At 37.7% G+C, this 25,430-nt stretch overlaps 1 protein-coding gene across 4 annotated transcripts in view; it reads left to right on the forward strand.

Annotated features, from left to right (window-relative positions):
• Window positions 1–25,430, forward strand: part of BCO2 (beta-carotene oxygenase 2) — a 57,161-nt gene that overhangs the window by 537 nt on the left and 31,194 nt on the right. For 2 of the 4 annotated variants that reach the window (XM_068554728.1, XM_068554727.1), the window contains exons 2-4: window positions 295–398; window positions 2,395–2,569; window positions 17,429–17,633. In XM_068554728.1, coding sequence (XP_068410829.1) covers window positions 381–398; window positions 2,395–2,569; window positions 17,429–17,633 — 398 coding nt within the window. In that variant the 5' untranslated portion in view covers window positions 295–380. Of the gene's footprint in view, window positions 1–294; window positions 399–2,394; window positions 2,570–9,516; window positions 9,626–11,548; window positions 12,160–17,428; window positions 17,634–25,430 lie in introns of those variants that run through there. The other 2 variants (XM_068554730.1, XM_068554729.1) reach the window with 2 other exon arrangements.

Below are 25,430 nucleotides of genomic sequence, written 5' to 3' on the forward strand. Positions count from 1 at the left end.
AGGTATGTAGTATTTTACTGAGTGGTTGGGAATAAAGTTTGCAGTATTCAGTGTATTCAGTTTTAGTATCGAAATAGAATTAAACTGCTGCTGTAAACTGGAATAACACTTTGTTACTGACAAGTTTTCGAATGCATCTGTTCATCAATTACCTGTTTGGGAAGATTGTAGTTAATGATTTGAAGAATGTGGCTCTAAACCTCCAATTGACTCAAGAAAAGCAAATAAGTCAAGATTGACAAATGTATAGGCTCTTCATCTTATTGTGTGTGTGGTTTTTTTTCTTTCTTTTAGTTATTTGTCAAGGTGTAAAGAACTCTACCACTCTTAAGACAGTAAACTTCGCGGGGTGTAATCTGACATGGCAGGGAGCAGATCACATGGCCAAGATCTTAAAGGTGATTTTTTTATGTTTGAACTTTCATGAAAACCTATGTGATTGAGGCACATTAATATATTGATACAGATGGCAGTTCATTTTTGTCTTTTGCTACGTGTGAGTGCGGCTTTCGTTTTGTTGAAAGAATATGACCAGTTTTCAGTTTGGGATTCTGCCATTTAGTAAAGATAGTCCACTTAATTTTAGAAATAAGAGATTTAATACATAATAATATTCTAATGTATTTTTAGTTACAGAAAACATTGTGATACTGTGGAAAAACTATGCCATTATAGTCTTCAAGTCTTCAAATGAATCAAGTGTTTATTAGCTGCTGTAGTTTATAAATTAATAAAAATCACTACATCAGCAATTTGTAAATACAGTTTTTAAAATAATGCCTTAACAACTTTACAGTGGTTATAATTACTGTATTTAGGCCTAAAGTTATTTACTAATTTGACATGAAGCCTTCTGAATAGTTTGATGGTGCAGATCAAGGGTAGGTAAACTATGGCTGGTGGGCCAGATCCAGCCCGTTGCCTGGTAAAGAAAGTTACTTTGGAACATAGTCGCACCCATTGTTTACATGATAGCTATGGCTACTTTCACCCTACGCCAGTGGGGTTGAGTCGTTGCAACAGAAACTGTATAGCCCACAAAGCTGGAAATGTTTAAATTTAGATTTTAAAAATTGGAAAATTCTTTGAGCCTATACAGGGCAAGTCCATTGACCCTTGGGGTTGAAAACAGTCAAGAACTTGGGTGCCTAAGCCAAATGGCCTAGGTTCAAATTCCCTTCCTCCCATTTCATAGCAAGTGACCATGGACAAATCACTTAACCTCTGTGCCTCATTATGAGGTTTAAATGAACTAATTTGTATAAATAGTGCCTGGCACATACTAAGCACTGTGTAAGTGATTGCTGTTATTTCTGCTTGGAGCTTTTATATGTTATCGTTAATAGAAAAATGACACTAATGATTTTCATTTTAGAGTGTCAAAGGCACCTTGAGTCTTATTTTTTCAAGAATGTAATAAGACTTTTTCCATTTAAAGTCAGTGTTCCCTATTAGCAAACTTTATTTTATGAATATAAAGAATTGAATGTCTTTAAGACAATACTTGTGGTTAAATGTCAAACCACTATTTTCCCAAGGCGCATCCAACTGGCTGTGCATAGTCCAGGCCTCTAAAGTTCGTGTGCATACCCTAGGTAGCATGTGAGATCCATTTTGTAAATATAGTTTTAAAAATAATGCCTGGGACTTCCCTGGCGGTCCAGCAGTTAAGACTCTGCACTCCCAATGCAGGGGGCCTGGGTTCGATCCCTGCTCAAGGAACTAGATCCCACGTGCCTGTCGTAACTAAGAGCCCACATGCCACAACTAAAATATCCGGCATGCTGCAACTAAAGACCCGGCACAGCCAAACAAACAAACAAACAAATAAATATTTTTAAAAAATAAATAAAATAATGCCTTAGGAGTTAGGAAAAGAACATGTTAGAACCTATTTAGCTTGTATCATTTAAACACTATCTGTGTAGTTTATAATGTACATACATTATATGTATAGAACTTCATGTATATAATTTGTTAAAAAATAAGATGCATATTAAAAAGTTTTCTTATGGGTTGCCCGGTCAGGTGTTTGGAGACCATCGGAGGACAGAATGATGACATTTAGAGCCTCAGCAATGATAGAATTTAGAACCAATTCCCTGACTTAGAAGATAAGGAAAAGAATTCATCGACTGTAATTGAGTTGTCCAACTTGACATAACTGTTCAAAAGCAGGTCATCCAGTGGCTGGAATCTAATCACTGACCAACTAGAATCTGGGTCACTGGACTCGTAAAGCAGCAGTGACTGTTTAATTTCTCAGGTTGATTCTCCTGGCATACATGCTTGATATGTGTGTGTGTAAATCTCTGACATAATAAGCCATACTCAGTAGGCACACCCTGTTCCCTTCTTCAAGCATCTTAATTTCATCCCATTAAATCTTTGAAGTATCAGACTACCGGAAGGCATGAAGAAACCTGGGCTGAGAGTCTTCGTTCCAGGAGACCTGATCTTGACTGTATGGCTGGTTTGAGGCGCATCACTCTGAACTGCAACACGTTCATTGGTGACCTGGGTGCAAGTGCTTTGGCAGAATCTCTTAGTGAGGATTTATGGCTTAGAGGTAAATTCTAAAATTGAAAATATTGAATTTTTAATATGATATATGCTTAGCTTTTGGCATGATACTGTTGTGATAGGATTTTTTTTAAAGCCTCATTTTAGTGATAACCTTTATTTTGCTTTTAATCTGTCTCTAAGAGTTGCATATATTCTTTATAGAAACTACAGAGTAACAAGAGAACAATTACCTGTAATCTTAATACCCAGACATAATCGCTGTTCATTTTGGTGCATACACTTTCAGTCTTTTATTTTTCTGTAAACATATTTGTACACTTAGTGATTACAAAAATAGAATCGTAGTATACTTGCTGTTTCATATTCCTGCTTTTTTTCACTTAATGATGTATCATGTAGTATTCCATCGTATTGATGTCCCATAGTTTAATCAATTCTTTGCAATTAGATTTACACAGTTTGCTTTTCCCTGTCAGAAACAATGTGAATACGTTGTATATACGTCTCTGTGTCCACTGGGATTACTTCTGTAGAATAAGGTCCTAGAAGTGGAATGACTAAGTGTGACATATTTTTAAGACTTTTTTTTTTTTTTTATACTGCAGGTTCGTATTAGTCATCAGTTTTATACACATCAGTGTATACATGTCAATCCCAATCGCCCAATTCAGCACACCACCATCCCCACGCCACCGTGGTTTTCCCCCCTTAGTGTCCATACGTTTGTTCTCTACATCTGTGTCTCAACTTCTGCCCTGCAAACCAGTTCATCTGTACCATTTTTCTAGGTTCCACATACATGCGTGAATATACGATATTTGTTTTTCTCTTTCTGACTTACTTCACTCTGTATGACAGTCTCTAGATCCATCCACGTCTCAACAAATGACTCAATTTCGTTCCTTTTTATGGCTGAGTAATATTCCATTGTATATATGTACCATAACTTCTTTATCCATTCGTCTGTCTATGGGCATTTAGGTTGCTTCCATGCCCTGGCTCTTGTAAATAGCGCTGCAGTGAACATTGGGATGCATGTGTCTTTTTGAATTATGGTTTTCTCTGGGTATATGCCCAGTAGTGGGATTGCTGGATCATATGGTAATTCTATTTTTAGTTTTTTAAGGAACCTCCATATTGTTCTCCATAGTGGCTGTATCAATTTACATTCCCACCAACAGTGCAAGAGGGTTCCCTTTTCTCCACACCCTCTCCAGCATTTGTTGTTTGTAGATTTTCTGATGATGCCCATTCTAACTGGTGTGAGGTGATAGCTCATTGTAGTTTTGATTTGCATTTCTCTAATAATTAGTGATGTTGAGCAGCTTTTCATGTGCTTCTTGGCCATCTGTATGTCTTCTTTAGAGAAATGTCTGTTTAGGTCTTCTGCCCATTTTTGGATTGGGTTATTTGTTTCTTTAATATTGAGCCGCATGAGCTGTTTATATATTTTGGAGATTAATCCTTTGTCCGTTGATTCGTTTGCGAGTATTTTCTCCCATTCTGAGGGTTGTCTTTTCGTCTTATTTTTGGTTTCCTTTGCTGTGCAAAAGCTCTGACATTTCATTAGGTCCCATTTATGTGTTTTTGTGTTTATTTCCGTTACTCTAGGAGGTGGATCAAAAAAGGTCTTGCTGTGATTTATGTCAAAGAGTGTTCTTCCTATGTTTTCCTCTAAGAGTTTTATAGTGTGCGGTCTTACATTTAGGTCTCGAATCCATTTTCAGTTTATTTTTGTGTCTGGTGTTAAGGAGTGTTCTAATTTCATTCTGTTACATGTAGCTGTCCAGTTTTCCCAGCACCACTTATTGAAGAGACTGTCTTTTCTCCATTGTCTATCTTTGCCTCCTTTGTCATCGATTAGTTGACCGTAGGTGTGTGGGTTTATCTCTGGGCTTTCTATCTTGTTCCATTGATCGATGTTTCTGTTTTTGTGCCAGTACCATACTGTCTTGATTACTGTAGCTTTGTAGTATAGTCTGAAGTCAGGGAGTCCGATTCCTCCAGCTCCGTTTTTTTCCCTCAAGACTGCTTTGGCTCTTCGGGGTCTTTTGTGTCTCCATACACATTTTAAGATAATTTGTTCTAGTTCCGTAAAAAATGCTATTGGTAGTTTGATAGGGATTGCGTTGAATCTGTAGATTGCTTTGGGTAGTACAGTCATTTTCCCAATATTGATTCTTCTAATCCAAGAACATGGTATATCTCTCCATCTGTTGGTATCATCTTTAATTTCTTTCATCAGTGTCTTATAGTTTTCTGCATACAGGTCTTTTGTCTCCCTAGGTAGGTTTATTCCTAGGTATTTTATTCTTTTTGTTGCAGTGGTAAATGGGAGTGTTTCCATAATTTCTCTTTCAGATTTTTCATCATTAGTGTATAGGAATGCAAGAGATTTCTGTGCATTAATTTTGTGTCCTGCAACTTTACCAAATTCATTGATTAGCTCTAGTAGTTTTCTGGTAACATCTTTAGGATTCTTTATGTATAGTATCATGTCATCTGCAGACAGTGACAGTTTTACTTCTTCTTTTCCAATTTGTATTCCTTTTATTTTTTTTTTCTTCTCTGATTTCCATGTGTAGGACTTCCAAAACTGTGTTGAATAATAGTGGTGAGAGTGGACATCCTTGTCTCGTTCCTGATCTTAGAGGAAATGCTTTCAGTTTTTCACCATTGAGAATGATGTTTGCTGTGGGTTTGTCGTATATGGTCGTTATTATGTTGAGGTAGGTTCCCTCTATGCCCACTTTCTGGAGAGTTTTTATCATAAATGGGTGTTGAATTTCGTCATAAGCTTTTTCTGCCTCTATTGAGATGATCATATGGTTTTTATTCTTCAATTTGTTAATATGGTGTATCCCATTGATTGATTTGCGTGTATTGAAGAATCCTTGCATCCCTGGGATAAATCCCACTTGATCGTGGTGTATGGTCCTTTTAATGTGTTGTTGGATTCTGTTTGCTAGTATTTTGTTGAGGATTTTTGCATCTATATTCCTCAGTGATATTGGTCTGTAATTTTCTCTTTTTGTAGTGTCTTTGTCTGGTTTTGGTATCAGGGTGTTGGTAGCCTCATAGAATGAGTTTGGGAGTGTTCCTTCCTCTGCCGTTTTTTGGAAGAGTTTGAGAAGGATGGGTGTTAGTCTTCTCTAAATGTTTGGTAGAATTCACCTGTGAAGCCATCTGGTCCTGGACTTTTGTTTGTTGGAAGATTTTTAATCACAGTTTCAATTTCATTCCTTGTGATTGGTCTCTTCATATTTTCTGTTTCTTCCTGGTTCAGTCTTGGAAAGTTATACCTTTCTAAGAATTTGTCCATTTCTCCCAGGTTGTCCATTTTATTGGCATAGAGTTGCTTGTAGTAGTCTCTTAGGAGGCTTTGTATTTCTGCGGTGTCTGTTGTAACTTCTCCTTTTTCATTTCTGAATTTATTGATTTGAGTCCTCTCCCTCTTTTTCTTGATGAGTCTGGCTAATGGCTTATCAATTTTGTTTATCTTCTCAAAGAACCAACTTTTAGTTTTATTGATCTTTGCTATTGTTTTCTTTGTTTCTATTTCATTTATTTCTGCTCTGATCTTTATGATTTCTTTCCTTCTGCTAACTTTGGGTTTTGTTTGTTCTTCTTTCTCTAGTTCCTTTAGGTGTTAGGTTAGATTGTTTACTTGAGATGTTTCTTGTTTCTTGAGGTAGGCTTGTATTGCTATAAGCTTCCCTCCTAGAACTGCTTTTGCTGCATCCCGTAGGTTTTGGATCGTCGTGTTTTCATTGTCATTTGTCTCTAGGTATTTTTTTATTTCTTCTTGGATTTCTTCAGTGATCTCTTTGATATTTAGTAACGTATTGTTTAGCCTCCGTATGTTTGTGTTTTTTACGTTTTTTTCCCTGTAATTGATTTCTAATCTCATAGCGTTGTGGTCAGAAAAGATGCTTGATATGATTTCAATTTTCTTAACTTTACTGAGGCTTGATTTGTGACCCAAGATGTGATCTATCCTGGAGAGTGTTCCGTGCACACTTGAGAAGAAAGTGTAATGTGCAGTTTTTGGATGGAATCTCCTATAAATATCAATTACATCTATCTGGTCTATTGCCTCATTTAGAGCTTCTGTTTCCTTATTTATTTTCATTTTGGATGATCTGTCCATTGGTGTAAGTGAGGTGTTCAAGTCCCCCACTATTACTGTGTTATTGTCGATTTCCTCTTTTATAGCTGTTAGCAGTTGCCTTATGTATTGAGGTGCTCCTATGTTGGGTGCGTATATATTTATAATTGTTATATCTTCTTCTTGGATTGATCCCTTGATCATTATGTAGTGTCCTTCCTTGTCTCTTGTAACATTCTTTATTTTTTTTATTTTTTATTTTTTTAATTATTAGCACCTTTAGTTATTATTTATTTATTTGGCTGTGTTGGGTCTTCGTTTCTGTGCGAGGGCTTCCTGTAGTTGCGGCAAGCGGGGGCCAGTCTTCATTGCGGTGCACGGGCCTCTCACTGTCGTGGCCTGTCTTGTTGCGGAGCACAGGCTCCAGACGCGCAGGCTCAGTAGTTGTGGCTCACGGGCCTATTTGCTCCGTGGCATGTGGGATCTTCCCAGACCAGGGCTCGAACCCGTGTCCCCTGCATTAGCAGGCAGATTCTCAACCACTGTGCCACCAGGGAAGCCCCATTCTTTATTTTAAAGTCTATTTTATGTGATATGGGTATAGCTACTCCAGCTTTCTTTTGATTTCCATTTGCATGGAATATCTTTTTCCATCCCCTCATTCTCAGTCTGTATGTGTCCCTAGGTCTGAAGTGGGTCTCCTGTAGACAGCATATTTGTGTGTCTTGTTTTTGTATCCATTCAGCAAGCCTGTGTCTTTTGGTTGGAGCATTTAATCCATTCATGTGTAAGGTAATTATTGATATGTATGTGCCTATGACGGTTTTCTTAATTGTTTTGGGTTTGTTTTCGTAGATCCTTTTCTTCTCTCGTGTTTCCCATTTAGAGAAGTTCCTTTAGCATTTGTTGTAGAGCTGGTTTGGTGGTGCTGAATTCTCGTAGCTTTTGCTTGTCTGTAAAGGTTTTGATTTCTCCATCGAATCTGAATGAGATCCTTGCTGGGTAGAGTAATCTTGGTTTTAGGTTCCTCCCTTTCATCACTTTAAGTATATCATGCCACTCCCTTCTGGCTTGTAGAGTTTCTGCTGAGAAATCAGCTGTTAACCTTATGGGAGTTCCCTTGTATGTTTTTTGTCGTTTTTCCCTCGCTGCTTTCAGTAATTTTTCTTTGTCTTTATTTTTTGGCAAGTTGATTACTATGTGTCTCGGCGTGTTTCTCCTTGGGTTTATCCTGTATGGGACTCGCTGCGCTTCCTGGACTTGGGTGGCTATTTCCTTTCCCACGTTAGGGAAGTTTTCGACTATAATCTCTTCAAGTATTTTCTCTGGTCCTTTCTCTCCCTCTTCTCCTTCTGGGACCCCTATAATGCGAATGTTGTTGCATGTAATGTTGTCCCAGAGGTCTCTTAGGCTGTCTTCATTTCTTTTCATTCTTTTTTCTTCATTCTGTTCCGCAGCAGTGAATTCCACCATTCTGTCTTCCAGGTCACTTATCCATTCTTCTGCCTCAGTTATTCTGCTATTGATTCCTTCTAGTGTAGATTTCATTTCAGTTATTGTATTGTTCATCTCTGTTTGTTTGTTCTTTAATTCTTCTAGGTCTTTGTTAAACATTTCTTGCCTCTTCTCGATCTTTGCCTCCATTGTTTTTCCGAGGTCCTGGATCATCTTCACTATCCTTATTCTGAATTCTTTTTCTGGAAGGTTGCCTATCTCCACTTCATTGAGTTGTTTTTCTGGGGTTTTAGCTTGTTCCTTCATCTGGTACATAGCCCTCTGCCTTTTCAACTTTTCTATCTTTCTGTGAATGTGGTTTTTGTTCCACAGGCTGTGGGATTGTAGTTCTTCTTGCTTCCGCCTTTTTAAGACTGTTGATACACATTGCCAAATTACCATCCAGAAACGCTATGCCAATTTGTAGTCCACCCCAACAGTGGATGTGAAGCCTGCCTCACACAAACACTGGCTTGTAGCACTTTTTAAAAAGTGTAAAACTACAAAAATGAGTACCTCTTCCTTTTTCATGCAAGTGGGATTACTCCAAATATCATAACTTTTTTCAGTTAATTTAGCAAGTCAGTAAATTTGCATCTACTGCATCATTTTTTGTGACTGTTCAGTGTTCCCTTATATGAATATGCCACAGTACACATAGCTTATTCATTCTTGTATATAAGCTGTGTCCAGTTTTTCAGTTCCAAATAGTACTCTGATATGTATCCTTGCCTATATCTCTGACTATTTCTTTTGGTTAAATACTTAGAAAGAGAGTTGTTGGGGTATATAAAGGGTATACACATTTTAAAGGCTTGGCGCAATCTGATAGGAGAATAACCACATGTTGTTTTATTTTGAATTCCTTCGATTTACTGGTGGGTTTACTGGCTGTTTGTATTAATTTGGCTAGTTGGTTAATTATACCCTGTGTCCATTCTTCTGTAGTGAGAGGTTGTAACGGTTGTATCCTATCCTGTCAGATCCATATGTCTGACCTTCTGTTTCTGTGTGTCATGGGGTGTTGAAAGACTCCAGTTATTTTAATGTGATGCTCCACACAACACTTAAGAAAATGACTCATGATAGTTGCCTTTCATGTAGTATTTTTTAATACCTGCGCTTTTGTGATGATCCCTTTTGTTTAAGTGAGCAGGTTGTTCAGCCCCAGAACTACTAGAATTCATGATCATTTGTTCTAGTTTTTGTCTGACCTTTTACTGAGAGAGTTCTTGACCATCATACTTTCATGATAGGTTTTTAGTATGTACTGTGTCTTCACACCTTGTTTGAATTTGTTATTATTTGTATTCTCCTAGACTTGTGTTTTTTGCTCTAAAACTAACAGTTATTACATTTCTTCTCTTTTGTTTTCCCCTTTTAACTAGTTTGAAGTGTGATTTGAAGCTCAAGATCATGATCAAAAGAATGCAGTGCCTTTCTCAGCTCCACCGGTTTTTGCTTCTGAGGTTTACATGCCACTGCTGCCCTTGCTAAGTATGAACTGAGGTTCATTTTGTGACGTTTTTTTCTCATAGGTTATATACAGTTATTCTTCAGTTCTGTAATTGTAGAATATGTTAGATGATTTATTGGTACTGAAGGCAGGGTTATCATTGCACATCCAAAAAGTGCTTTTGTTTTGTTTTGTTTTGTTTTTGTTTTTTGCTTTATTGGAGTATAATTCCTTTACAATGGTGTGTTAGTTTCTGCTCTGTAACATAGTGAATCAGCTATACATTTACATACATCCCCATATCTCCTCCCTCTTGCGTTTCCCTCCCAGCCTCCCTATCCCACCTCTCTAGGTGGTCACAAAGCACTGAGCTGATCTCCCTGTGCTGTGCTGCTGCTTCTCACTAGCTGTTTTACACTTGGTAGTGTATATATGTCCATGCCAGTCTCTCACTTCATCCCAGCTTACCCTTCCCCCTCCCCGTGTCCTCAAGTCCATTCTCTACACCTGCGTCTTTCTTCCTGTCCTGCGCCTAGGTTCTTCATAACCATTTTTTTTTTTTTTTAGATTCCATGTATATGTGTTAGCATACGGTATTTGTTTTTCTCTTTCTGACTTACTTCACTCTGTATGACAGAATCTAGGTCCATCCATAGAAATGGGATTTTTAAATACTGAGTGCAACAGGAAGACTGTCTCTGAGTTGATATGACAAATCAGCTGGATTTTGAGTTATTCTGTTACCTTAGAGTTATTTAATGTTTAAATATGAAGATGACTCTGCCAGCCCATCATCATTAAGAAATATTCTTGAGTTATTTTTTTTCTAAGCATTTGTTAGTAATGTGAAAGATAAGGCTAACATTGTTTCAGAGTGGATTTCGTATTATATTTGTTATATCTGGATAGTGTCACCATTCTTCAGCATCTGGTTCTTCCCTGTGCAGGTTAAATTTGATCATTTCATTGGGTGTGTATAAGACTAGGGAACTGATTTTTAATCACAATGTGTTTACTGGCCAGAACAGCTACCTCCTGGGGAAGAAGTTCCTGAAAGCCTAATTAAGGCTTATTTTTTAATCAAATTGGGTGTCTTTGGTACCATCCACATGAGAATAATTATCTCACATCTGGAAATATGCTATTGCAGGAATATATTTGCCCTTTAATTTATACTTGTCACTCTTTCATTTCAATAAGATTTCATTAAGTTTATAAATTATTTTTCACCAATTACAAATCAAAATATATATTGAGTCTCTTTGTACATCATAATCTGCTAGACACTGTGGGGAGTACAGAATAGTTTAAGATACTCTGTTCTCCCTTCTGACAAGTTTAACCACTCTTTTTTTTTTTTAACATCTGTATTGGAGCATAATTGCTTTACGATGGTGTGTTAGTTTCTGCTTTATAACAAAGTGAATCAGCTATACATATACATATATCCCCATATCTCCTCCCTCCTGCGTCTCCCTCCCACCCTCCCTATCCCACCCCTCAATGTGGTCACAAGGCACCGAGCTGATCTCCCTGTGTAACCACTCTTTTCTTGAAATACACTTACGTGTCTTTGCTAGGAAGACAGGATATGTCAATGTTAAAAGTACTTCTGTGGCACTGCTATTAACTACCTCTAGTGGGAGTTACTAGAAGGCTTTGGCAAGGGGGTCAGATAGGTAGATTTTGAAATGGGTTTTTGAAAAGGAAAGAGGGAGGATATTTCAGGCAGGGAAAAATTTGTTCAGAGGCACAGAAGAACAAAAACATGTGGTAAGTCATTTTACTGGGCTGAGAATTCACAAAGGGGAATAGTGTATCGTCTAAACTGCTAGACAGCAGGACAGAATCTGTTCTCAATTTGTATCACAGTATTTGATAAATTGGAGCTCAGAAATGTTTGTTAAATTAATAAAATTATATATGGTTATTAGTTTTTTAAGGGTATACCTTCACAGGGCTTTAGTCATACTAGATTGTTAGAGAATGTTTTGCAAATTAAGTGAATAGAAAAGGAAAGGTGAAATGCTAGAAAGGCAGAGAGACAAAGGATGAAAGGTAGGTTGTGGCCAGATTGTAAAGTCCTTTGTTGACAGATTAAATTTGGACTTTATTCTGTAAAGGAAGAGGAGATCTGAATCATTCAGAGGAGAGGAGTGGCGTAATGAAATTGATCCCCTGGATCAACTGACTTAATTGTAGTGTGAGGACAGATTTGAAAGAGGAAAGTTTAGGGAGGGAGACCACTATTGGTGGTCCAATTTCAGTATTTCTAACAACAATTTACTATAGATAGGTTGTTGGGATACTTGTTCTGGAAATGAGACTGAGAGCGGTTGCAGGCATTTTGAGGTCCTGCCCTTTAATCCCCACCCCCTTCTATTCTGTCAGTGAGCCAGGGACAGCCCAGGAAGTGAGTGTTTCACTGCCAGTCAGTGTGAGGATTTGCGAATCACAGGATCTGCGGCTACTGAACTGAATACAAAGATGTTTTTTCAAATCTTTCTACGTTTTGTCAGCAACCCTTCTACCATTGTAACTGGTTTCCTTTCTGTGACAGTACACCGGATTCCAGGTAGGGGATTTGCCCCTTCCTCTTCCTCTTTCTCCTTTTCCTACCAGCCTGAACTTAGATCTCTGTGCCTCTTTCCTGAAGAATACTAGGGGCTTCTCAAGTTTTCCGATCTGTGTGGAGCAGATACAGGTGGCAGCACTGCAGAGCTGGGAGTTGAAGAAGATTGAGTCAGGATTTGTTTACTTGTTGTCAGGGAAATAGCCTTTCTGTTTGTATATTTTATACAACATAAAGGGGTGGGATTCAGGGGAATTCTCTTGGATCTGCAATAGGAAAAATATTCACTATTTAGAATTTTCTCATTTGAAAATCACTGCTACATGTTCTAATGTAAATGTTTGGTTCTTCTGTTTGCATTCTGGGGGACTGCCTTAAAACCTCTGTTTATTGTTTTGTAGCTTTCTATTGTATCTACTAACTAACTGTTACATGATTTTATTCTTGAAATTGGTTGATATAGAACTATTAGAAATCATACTGATATGCACTAAAAACTTAAAAATTATTTAATTTGGGGGGAGTGGTGATGGTGTGATGGACTGGGAGATTGGGATTGACATATATACACTAATATGTATAAAATGGATAACTAATAAGAACCTGCTGTATAAAAAAATAAATAAAATTCAAAAATTCAAAAACAAAACAAAACAAAAAACCAAGAAAAAACCTCATTGTCCTTCAACCACACATTCCCATTGTTCTTGAAACGTGCTTTATGGGAGGATGGCACCTGAAGAGGGAAAATAACAACCGCCCAGGCTGTTATATCTTTCTGATAAATATCAAGCTGCAGTCACTTGTGAATGTTTCCCTCATTAGGTTTGGATAATTAATTGCTGAGTCTTGCTGCTTTCTTTTGAGAAAGGGGCAGTATATAAAATATATTTTATAAATAAAAATATGCTGCATCTGATTTAAGAATAAATGCTCAATTTCAGGGCTGCAAAAAAATAAAAAATAAAAAAATAAACTTATTTAATTCAATAATGTAGTGCTTGCTCTATGTAAGGCAAATGTGTTAGGTAATGGGGTGGGGACAAAAACAAGGCCCTGTACTCGAGTACTAGTAGTAGAAGTCATAAAGTATATTCATCTTTATCACACTAGGTGGAGTAAGACAAATGCCGTAAGAGAGCTAAAACAGATGCTGTGTGATTTCAGACTAAGGAGAATCAGTTCTTACTATATGAAGTGGGAATATTGTGTTTATGAAGCTGGTGACATGGGCACTGCATCTTGAAGGATGCATCACCTTAAGTAGATGAGAAATATCCTAGGTGAAGACAGGTATACAGTCATGATGAGAAGAGACTGGAGAGTGGTCGAGTTTGGCTGGAGGAGAGGGTATTAGTGAGAGGCATTACTGGACAGGTAGGTTGGTGTGAGACTGTACAGTGCCTTCATCAATGCCTGGCCAGGTAGTTTAGACCTTATTTGGTAGACAGTGAGGAGTCGTTAGTAAAGGTTTTATGGAGGAATATACAACACAATCACATCTGTGCTTAGAAGATGAATTTAGTAGCAGTGCTCCCTAATGCTTTTACGTTATAGCTCACATAGAAAATGATAATATTTTTACTGCATACTGGAGTAAATTGGATGGGATCTGGAACCCCATGAGCTGCTTAGAGATGGAGGTGATTGACATGGGGCCTCTGGCCATCCTAAGGGCTAAGGGGATCAAGAGGCCCACCAATTAGGAAGCTCTGGCATAGATGATAGCTTCCCTATCTAGTTTCAATTAAGAGGCTGTGATAATATCCATCTAAGAGATTGTGAGGACCTAAATTATGACAGTAGAAAGGAAGTTACTGCTAGGCAAGAGAATATGAAGCATCAGTGCTTATGAGAACAGGTTCAGGCTGGAAGAAAAATTTAGGGAGCAGCCCAGGAGAGGTGGACTGGTAAAAATCTTTACAAAGGATTTGTCCCAGGCACCCTTGCAAACTTCTGAGCCCTAGTAATTTATAATGGCTACCCTATATCATCCCCTTGTCCTCTTCCTGGCATTGTGTGCGTATAATCAGCAGAATTTAACCACTTAGTGAATGTTAGGGGGACAGTGAAGGAAGACAAATTCAAGGCCCACAGAGATTTTGAAGCTAGGTTATTTAGCAGGTGGGAAAATTGATTTGGAAGGGGGAAAATGAAAAATTCTCTTTTGACATGTTGAGAGTCACTTGCAAGAAGTAATTGGTGAAAATAAGGGACTAGAAGAGATTACCAAGGGAGAGTGCTGAGATTAAAGAGTAAAGGTCCAAGGTCAGACTTCAGGAACACATTCATGAGGTGATGAGGAACCAATAAAGGGAATTAACTTTTGGAAATTATCTACTATTATTATATTTAATTATGATGATGGACTTGAACAGGAAGTTTTATCTGCCTTTTATTCTCATTATCCACATTTTATCATTGAAAAATCTGAGGCTTAGAGTGATTAGTAACTTGCCCAAGGTTGTTAGCTAGTAAGTAGGAAGCTGACATAAAGCAAACAAAGAGGAAGCAGGAAAGTTAGAAAAGTGCATTGTCTCAGAAGCTAAGAATAGAAAGGGGTTTAAGGAGCTGTTGCCTACATTATCAAGCACTATGGAAAATATGAAGAATATATAATAAACTGCCACCAGCATGCTATGGAGTACAGAACATATAAACATGTAAATATTTTCTAAAATGTAAAATGTTTTAAGTTCATGAATCTCTATTCAGACAAATACCCAATCAGGGTATTCAGTTTACTTCTACTTAAGTAAGAGGAGTAAAAGATCTGACCTCAGGGAACTTATTTTAATCTAAGAGTGAAAATAAGGTAAATATGCATAATAATAATAAAAGTAGTAAGATAAATACCAGAGGGTTTCCTTTTCTAAGTTTTCAAAGCATCCTCTTTATACCTCTAATCTTCTGGCTCTCAAATTTTATTGTAGTATGCCTAAGAATACCTGCTTGCCCTACCTCAGAGATTCTGATTAGGTCCAGAGTGGGGTCCATGAATCTGCGCATTAGCAATAACACCAGGTATTTCTGTTACAAGTAGACCCCAGGCCAGACCTTGAGAAATAATGCTCAAAGAAAACGCTGACTACAGTATAAATGATCTACTTGTATGTCTGTTTCCTAGGCAGTGAGTTCCTTTACATCTGAGTTCTAACACTTTTTATCCCTCAGCAGTGCCTATCACTTTGTTGAATGAATAAATAATTCAAAGAAAGAAGATATTACATCTTGTTGATTGGTCATTGAAAGCTACATAAATAATAATAGGTAACATTGTTTGAGGGACTTCCCTGGTGGCGAAGTGGTTGGGACTCCGCCTGCCAATGCAGGGGACACAGGTTCCATCCCTGGTCCGGGAAGATCCCACATGCCATGGAGGAACTAAGCCCATGCATCACAACTACTGAGTTTGTGCTCTAGAGCCCGCAAGCCACAACTACTGAGCCCCTGTGCCACAGTTACTGAAACCCACGTGCCTAGAGCCTGTGCTCCGCAACAAGAGAAGCCACCACAATGAGAAGCCCATGCACTGCAATGAAGAGTAGCCCCTGCTCACCACAACTAGAGAAAGCCTGCACGCAGCAACGAAGACCCAATGCAGTCAAAAATAAATAAATAAAAAATAAATAAATTTATAAAAAAAGACTCAAAAAATTGTTTGGGTATTTACTATGCTCTAAAAACTTTATATAACCTAACTTGTTTATTATTTATAGCCTTAGGAGCAATAAGGATTATTATTATTCCCGTCTTAGAAGGAGGAAGCAACACAGAGAGGTGTTCTTCCTCAAGGCTAATTATTTGGAAAATGGGAGGCCAAGATTTGAACCCAAGCATTCTAGAGCCAGTCAGAGCCTGGGCCCACACTCTTAAGTATTACACTATGCTGCCTCTTAAAGGAAATAGCATTTCAGATAGACTTTGAACAATAGATAAAATTTCCTTAGGGATAGATTAGTGGGAAGGACATTCAGGGTGAAAGTGAATTTTCTTTGGGAAATCAGGAAATAGTTGGGTTTGACCAAATTGTTACTTATAGGAAAGTAGAAGGACTCAAGTGCTCTAAACTCAATTTTTGAAAGAGTTGAAAGAAGTGGGATAATAGATACAATACTATAAAATGTTTTGCTAAAACAATAGTGTCCCTATGTTTTAGTTAGGTTTTCTAGTTTAGACTTCATCACTGTTAAAGTTTTATGAAATAAAATAAAGGACTATATTTTATAGTATCTAATTAATTATGTACTTGACCACCCCTCTGTGTTAGGAAATACTGCCTGTGAACACTGAATAAATATGAAATAAAGGGATAATTTTCAGCTCTCTATTATAAAATAATGACTTTTTTGTGGCTTTTGAATTTCAGGTAATTTCAGACCAGGCTTCACTGCATAATTTAATTTATGATACCTTTTTCCTAGAAAATGCCATGTTCATTCATGAGTGTACCATTAAAATAGCAGAAATTAGGGGCTCCCCTGGTGGCGCAGTGGTTAAGAATCCGCCTGCCAATGCAAGGAACATGGGTTTGAGCCCTGGTCCAGGAAGACCCCACATGCCATGGAGCAACTAAGCCCGAGCATCACAACTACTGAGCCCACGTGCCACAACTACTGAAGCCCGCGTGCCTAGTGCCTGTGCTCCGCAACAAGAGAAGCCACTGCAATGAGAAGCCCACGCACTGCAACAAAGAGTAGTCCCCGCTCACCACAACTAGAGAAAGCCCGTGTGCAGCAATGAAGACCCAACGCAGCCAAAAACAAATAAATAAATAAAATTTAAAAAAAATAGCAGAAATTAAATTGCAGATCCTATTAAATTCTCATAAATCACTATGAAATCTTTGGGATCACATTCTGGTGTACCTAAAGTACTGAGGTCAGTGTAATTATGATAATATTGAATGGTGGGTATTTTTTATTATAACGATGTGTAGCTATTAGTACATCTGTGCTTAGCATATAGATTCAGTGTTGTGAAAAAACCAGCATTGTTCAACTATGAGAAATGACAATAGTGGTAACTAAAGTCCTGAGTTAATTCTTGGGCAGATTTGTACTGCAAGAACACAAAAAGGATTATTGTGGTTCAAAAATGGAGAACCAAAGAGTTTGTGGTCTGAGAATGAGGAAGGAGAGGAGTTTGGGGACTATATTTGGTGTTAGGTTTATACTTCCCTTACCAGTAGATGAGATTATTGTCTATGGAGAGACAGGAATGTTCATAGAAGATTGGTAAAATTTTTGTGCTTTTGATTTACTCTTCACAGTGTTGAAGACGTACATGGAAAATACTCATCAGAAAAAAGTGATTTTCAGTAAGCGGAAGAGCCTTCCATGTATTGCACCACTTTTAACCACGGTGGAGGAGACTCCGCAGATCATCTCTGCTCGAGTCCGGGGACATTTTCCTAAGTGGCTCAATGGCTGTCTGCTTCGAATTGGACCTGGGAAGTTCGAGTATGGGAAGGATAAGTAAGCCTTGATTTTGGAGAACAATTTGGATTTCTTAGCATGGACTGGTTCTATGGAATATGCATTAATATCTGCTTCCTCTCTGAGGCTAACATTGCCATGCAATCCCTTTGATTACAGATGAGGAAACTGTAGTCTACAGAAAAAAATGGAGATTTAATTCTTTTTTAAAAGTTTTGACTTTTCTGCTTTGCAGAATATTGTAAATTTTAAGTCACCTGAAAGTTTGTGCTAAAAGAGAAGTGTCAGGAACGATCTATAGGATTAGCAAGCTCTATTTCATCACAAGTTTCTGAAGGAAGGGGCAATGTCTTCACGTCATACCACTCCCTTACCCAGTACTCCCCAGACACAATGGCTCTTTCAGTTCCTCAAACCAGGCGTGTTTATTTTTGCTCAGGGTCTTGGCATTGGCTTGCTCATCTCTCTTCCCAAGTCTGATTCTTGTCATTCAGATATGAGCTCAAATTTCACATCCTTTGAGCCTTCCCTGATCTCCCAATCTAAAAATGCTACTATTTTTTATATTACCTATTTTAATTATCTGCATTATCAATATCCAGTATATTTTTGTTTGTTTATTTATTTATTAGCTGTGTTTCCTCACTAGATGGCAGTTCCATGATGGTGGGGACGTTTTCTTGTTCAACCCATATCCCCAATATCTAGGATAATGCCCTATACTTAAGTAGCACTCAATAAATATATGTAAATAATTGAAAAAACCCAATAACTCTTTAGTGAATTATTTCTCTGTGTGTCTACTAGGGACATGAAGTGATGTGAAGAAACCACTATGGTCAGGAAGAAATCTACTTTGCTTTAAACATTTAAAAATATTTGAAACTTCTTTTTCATTGTGAAAGTTTTTACCTGTATAAAACTTTTTGACGTATAGAACAGAGTGTGGAAAAAGTGTGTACCACATGCTCTGTTAGCACTTTGGTGTATTTCCTGCTAATCTCTATAGATTGGTTTTAAATAATCACAATCATATGTAGAATTTTTTTTAGTGAAGTATAATTGACATATAACATTATACTAGTTTCAGGTGTACAACATAATGATTCAGTATTTGTATGTATTGTGAAATGATCATCACAATAAGTCTAGTTAACATTCATCACCATACATAGTTACAAAATTTTTTTTCTTATGATGAGGACTTTTAAGATTTACTCTCAGCAACTTTCAAATATGCAATAAGTATTATTAACTATAGTCACCATGCTGTACATTACATCCCTTATTTATTTTATAACTGGAAGTTTGTACCTTTTCATCCCCTTCACCTCTTGCAATCACCAGTCTATTCTCTGTATCTATGAGCTTGTTTTTCTTTTTCTTTTTTTTTTTTTAAGATTCTACATATAAGTGAGATCATATGGTATTTGTCTTTCTCTGTCTGGCTTATTTCACTTAGCATAATGCCCTCAAGCTCTATTCATGTTGCAAATGACAACACTTCTTTCCTTTTTATGGCTGAGTAGTATTCCATTGTGTATATAGATGCCACAGCTTCTTTATCCATTCATCTGTCCATGGGCACTTAGGTTGTTTCCATATCTCAGCTACTGTAAATAATGCTGCAGTAAACATGAGGGTGCATATATCTTTTTGAGTTAGTGTTTCTGATTTCTTTGGATAAATATCCAGAAGTGGAATTGCTGGATCATATGGTAGTTCTATTTTTAATTTTTTGAAGAACCTCCATACAGGTTTCCATAGTGGCCGTACTAATTTACTTTTTCACCAACAGTGCGTGAGTGTTCTCTTTTCTGCACATCCTCCCCAACACTTGTTATTTCTTGTCTTTTCAATAATAGCCATTCTAACAGGTGTAGGGTGGTATGTCATTGTGGTTTTGATTTGCATATGCCTGATGACTAGTGATGTTGAGCATCTGTTCATGTACCTGTTGACCATCTGTATGTCTTTTTTGGGAAAATGTCTATACAGATCTTCAGCCCATTTTAAAACCAGGTTTATGTTATTTTGCTATTTAGTGTATGAGTTCTTTATATATTTTAGATATTAACTGAATTTTTTTGCCCTCATTTAAAAAATTTTCATACTGTCATAAGCCTTTTTATCTGTGTTGCTACAAAATCTGAATGACTATTACTTTTAATGGCTGGATGATATTCCAGAAATCACTGCCCTTCAAAAAAATATGATAAAATACACATTACATAAAATTTGCCATCTATTTTTGAGCGTACAGTTCATTAGCATTAAGTACATTCACACTGATGTGCTATCATCACCACCGTCCATCTACTTTCCATCTTGCAAAACTGAAACTCTGTACCCATTAAACAGTAACTCCCCATTCTCCCCTTCCCCAAGCTCCTGGCAACCACCTAATTGTAACTTCTATTAGTTATATCATTCCTGTGGGCCTGGTGGGGATCTGATTACGGTCCTACTGTGCTTCTCCAGCTGTTGTTAGAAACAGATCAAGAATTAGGGGCATGTTTAAGATATATTTCTTAATAACCCAGATATTTTAATTTGCTGAACCTGTTGCATCTTGTCTTTACTGAATATTAGACTTTTAAAATGCCAGTGCTAGAAGGAAACAAAATGCAATGTTCTTCCACCGCCCTACCCCTCACCAACCAGCTGCTGCAAGAAGCCCTTAAGAAGTTGGTAATGGTTGGGGGGCTGGGAAGGTAGGGGACTGATTTGGAGGTAGAAAAAAAGAAAATGACTGAACTGACCTATGGACACCCCCCCTTAGCCCTAACAGAGAAGCTCTACTTTTCCCTATTTTTATCTGGATTTCATGAAAGTTATAATTTGAAAAAAGATTATGAAGCAAAAAGGAAGAGGAGGAGGAAAAGAAAAATAAAACTACTAGTCCACTGCCCAGAGGGTAACAGCCTCTTACAAAAAGCACATGGTATTTCATCTGCTACAGGAGTAGCTTTAGTCAGTTGTAAAACCAAGTAGCAGAGCTAATCAGGGCCTGGGATTGCACCACAGGCCTCTTTTAAGATAAAGATCTTTGTGGGAGAAGGAAAATGGGCGGTGTGGTTGGTCCTCATAAGTGTCTACTTTGTCCTTCAAATCAATTCTTTTTCAGAGCCAGCGGTAGGTATTTATAGCAAGAACAAGGTCTTGCCTGCCTCTTGGGTGAGAAGTACAGGTATCTTCAAGTTGAGGAGAAGACAAATTGAGGCTTAGTTTAGTGGTTTGGCTCCCAACTTAGATTTACTTATTTATTTTCATGGGAGACTTTTCTTTTTTATTTCTAAAAGGCATCATCAGTTATTTTTGTTATCATAATATACAACTTTCTCTTTTGTGGACCCCTAAGTCTCATTCATATCTTTCATGTCTTTTCAGTAGAATTCACTTGCAAACATTTGGGGGGCATTTCTTTTTTTTTTTAAACTTTTTATTTTATATTGGAATATAGTTGATTAACAACGTTGTGATAGTGATAGTTTCAGGTGTACAGCAAAGTGATTCAGTTATACATATACACGTATCTATTCTTTTTCAAATTCTTTTCCCATTTATGTTGTTGCATAATGTTGAGGAGAGTTCCCTGTGCTATACAGTAGGTCCTTGTTGTTTATCCATTTTAAATATAGCAGTGTGTACATGTCAATCCCAAACTCCCTAACCGCCCCTCTTGCCTACCCTTCCCCCCTGGTAACCATAAGTTCGTTCTCTAAGTCTGTGAGTCTCTTTCTGTTTTCTCAATAAGTTCATTTGTTTTTAGATTCCACATATAAATGATATCATACGATGTTTCTCTTTCTCTGTCTGACTTACTTCACTCAGTATGACAATCTCTAGGTCTGTCCATGTTGCTGCAAATGGCATTATTTCATTCTTTTTAATGGCTGAATAATATTCCATTGTATATATGTACCACATCTTCTCTATCCATTCCTCTGTTGATGGACATTTAGGTTGCCTCCATATCTTGGCTATTGTAAACAGTGCTGCAATGAACATTGGAGTGCATGTATCCTTTTGGACCATATTCTTCTCCAGATATATGCCCAGGAGCGGCATTGCAAGATCATATGGTAGCTCTATTTTTAGTTTTTTAAGGAACCTCCATACTGTTCTCCATAGTGGCTGTACCAATTTATATTCCCACCAACAGTGTAGAAGTTTTCCCTTTTCTCTATATCCTCTCCAGCATTTATTGTTTGTAGTCTTTTTGATGATAGCCATTTTGACTGGTGTGAGGTGATATCTCAGTGTAGTTTTTATTTGCATTTCTCTAATAATTAGCGATGTTGAACATCTTTTCATGTGCCTTTTGGCCATCTATATGTCTTCTTTGGAGAAAAGTCTATTTAGGTCTTCTGCACATTTTTTGATTGGGTTATTTGTTTTGATGATATAAGCTGCATGAGCTGTTTGTAAATTTTGGAGACTAATCCCCTGTCGAGCACATCATTTGCAAATATTTTCTCCCAGTCTGTGGGTTGTCCTTTTGTTTATGGTTTTCTTTGCTGTGCAAAACCTTTTGAGTTTAATTAGGTCCTATTTGTTTATTTTTGTTTTTGTTTCCATTACTCTGGGAGATGGATCAAAAAAAAATATTGCTGTGATTTATGTCAGAGAGTGTTCTGCCTGTGTTTTCCTCTAAGAGTTTTATAGTGTCCAGTCTCGCATTTGGGTCTTTAATCCATTTTGAGCTTATTTTTGTATATAGTGTTAAAGAATGTTCTAATTTCATTTTTTTACATATAGCTGTCCAGTTTTCCCAGCACCATTTGTTGAAGAGACTGTCTTTCCAGCATTGTATAGTCTTGCCTCCTTTGCTGTAGATTAATTGACCATAGGTGAGTGGATTTATTTCTGGGCTTTCTATCCTGTTCCATTGATCTATATTTCTGTTTTTGTGCCAGTACCATACTGTTTTGATGACTATAGCTTTGCATTATAGTCTGAAGCCAGGAAGCCTGATTTCTCCAGCTCCATTTTTCTTTCTCAAGATTGCTTTGGCTATTCAGGGTCTTTTGTGTCTCCATACAAATTTTAAGATTTTTTGTTCTAGTTCTGTGAAAAATGCTATTGGTAATTTGATAGGGATTGCATTGAATCTGTAGATTGCCTTGAGTGGTATAGTCATTTTCACAGTATTGATTCTTCTAATCCAAGAACATGGTATATCTTTCCATCTGTTTGTGTCATCTTTGATTTCTTTCATCAGCGTCTTATAGTTTTCAGAGTACAGGTCTTTTGCCTCCTTAGGTAGATTTATATCTAGGTATTTTATTCTTTTTGATGCAATGGTAAATGGGATTATTTCCTTAATTTCTCTTTCTGGTCTTTTGTTGTTAGTGTATAGAAATGCAAGAGATTTCTGTGTATTAATTTTATAACCTGCAACTTTACCAAATTCATTGATTCATTGAATCATTGAGCTCAATTGATTCATTGAGCTCTAGTATTTTTCTGGTGACATCTTTAGGATTTTCTATGAATAGTATCATGTCATCTGCAAACAGTGACAGTTCAACTTCTTCTTTTGCAATTTGGATTCCTTTTATTTCTTTTTCTTCTCTGATTGCCATGGCTAGGACTTCCAAAACTATGTTGAATAAAAGTGACGAGAGTGGACATCCTTGTCTTATTCCTGATCTTAGAGGAAATGCCTTCAGCTTTTCACCATTGAGTATGATGTTAGCTGTAGGTTTGTCATATATGGCCATTATTATGTTGAGGTATGTTCCCTCTATGCCCACTGTCTGAAGAGTTTTTATCATAAATGGGTGCTGAATTTTGTCAAAAGCTTTTCCTGCATCTATTGAGATGATCATATGGTTTTTATTCAGTTTGTTGGTGTGGAGTATCATATTGACTGATTTGCGTATACTGAAAAATCCTTGCATCCTTGGGATAAATCCCACTTGATCATGGTGTATGATCCTTTTAATGTGTTGTTGGATTCTGTTTGCTAGTATTTTGTTGAGGATTTTTGCATCTTATGTTCATCAGTGATATTGGCCTGTAATTTTCTTGTTTTGTGGTATCTTTGTCTGGTTTTGGTATCAGGGTGATGGTAGACTCATAGAATGAGTTTGGGAGTGTTCCTTCCTCTGCAATTTTTTGAAGAGTTTCAGAAGGATTGGTGTTAGCTCTTCTCTAAATGTTTGGTAGAACTTCTGAAGCCATCAGGCCTCGACTTTTGTTTGTTGAGAGTGTTTTAATCACAATGTCAACTTCAGTGCTTGTGATTGGCCTGTTCATATTTTCTATTTCTTCCTGGTTCAGTCTTGGGATAATGTACCTTTCTAAGAACTTGTCCATTTCTTCCAGGTTGTCCATTTATTGGTATACAGTTGTTTGTAGTAGTTTCTTATGATCCTTTGTATTTCTGTGGTGTCAGTTGTAACTTTTCCTTTTCCATTTCTAATTTTATTGATTTGAGTCCCCTCGCTTTTTTCTTGATGAGTCTGACTAAAAGTTTATCAATTTTGTTCATCTTTTCAAAGTACCAGCTTTTAGTTTCATTGATCTTTGCTATTGTTTTCTTCATTTTTATTTCATTTATTTCTGCTCTGATCTTTATGATTTGTTTCCTTCTACGAACTTAGGTTTTGTTTGTTCTTCTTTCTCTAGTTCCTTTAGATGTAAGGTTAGGTTGTTTATCTGGGATTTTTCTTGTTTCTTGAGGTAAGATTGTATTGCTATAAACTTCCCTCTTAGTGCTGCAGGATTGGTTGGAGCATTTAATTCATTTACATTTTAAAAAAATTTTATTTATTTTTGGCTGTGTTGGGTCTTCATTGCTGTGTGTGGGCTTTCTCTATTTGCGGCGAGTGGGGGCTACTCTTTGTTGTGGTGCGCAGGCTTCTCATTGCAGTGGCTTCTCTTGTCGCGGAGCATGGGCTGTAGGCTTGCGGGCTTCAGTAGTTGCAGCACATGGGCTCAGTAGTTGTGGCACACAGGCCCTAGAGCTCACGGGCTTCAGTAGTTGTGGCTCATGGGCTGTAGAGCGCAGACTCAGTAGTTGTGGTGCACGGGATTAGTTGCTCTGCAGCATGTGGGATCTTCCCAGACCAGGGCTTGAACCCACATCCCCTGCATTGGCAGGTGGATTCTTAACCACTGCGCCACCAGGGAAGTCCCTTAATTCATTTACATTTAAGGTAATTATTGATATGTATGTTCCTATTGCCATTTTCTTAATTGTTTTGGGTTTGTTTTGTAAGTCTTTTTTCTTCTTTTCCTCTTTTGTTCTCTTCTTTTGTGGTTTGATGACCATCTTTAGTGTTGTGTTTGGGTTGCTTTTTCTTTTGTGTGTGTCTATCTATTGTAGTTTTTGGGCTTGCTGTTCCCATGAGGTTTTGATATAGCAGTCTATATGTGTACAAGGTTATTTTAAGTTTCTGGTCTCTGCCCTGCCTAGAGGAGTTCCTTTAGCATTTGTTGCAAAGCTGGTCTGGTGGTGCTGAATTCTCTTGGCTAATGGCAGCCTCCAGGAGGGCTCACACCAATGAGTACTTTCCAGAACTGCTGCTGCCAGTGTCTTTGTCCCCACAGTGAGCCACAGCTGTCCCCTGCCTCTGCAAGAGACCCTCCAATACTAGTAGGCAGTCTGGCCCAGTCTCTTATGGGGTCACTGCTTTTCCCCCTGGGTCCTGGGGAGCAGAAGACTTTGTGTGTGCCCTCCAAGAGTGGAGTTTCTATTTCCCCCATTCCTGTGGAAGTCCTGCAATCAAATCCTGCTGGCCTTCAAAGCTGGACTTTCTGGGGAACTCCTCCTCCTATTGCTGGACCCCCAGGCTGGGAAGCCCAACTCAGGGCTCAGAACCTTCA

Source organism: Eschrichtius robustus, chromosome 11 (assembly GCF_028021215.1).
Source record: "Eschrichtius robustus isolate mEscRob2 chromosome 11, mEscRob2.pri, whole genome shotgun sequence".
NCBI lineage: Eukaryota > Metazoa > Chordata > Mammalia > Artiodactyla > Eschrichtiidae > Eschrichtius > Eschrichtius robustus.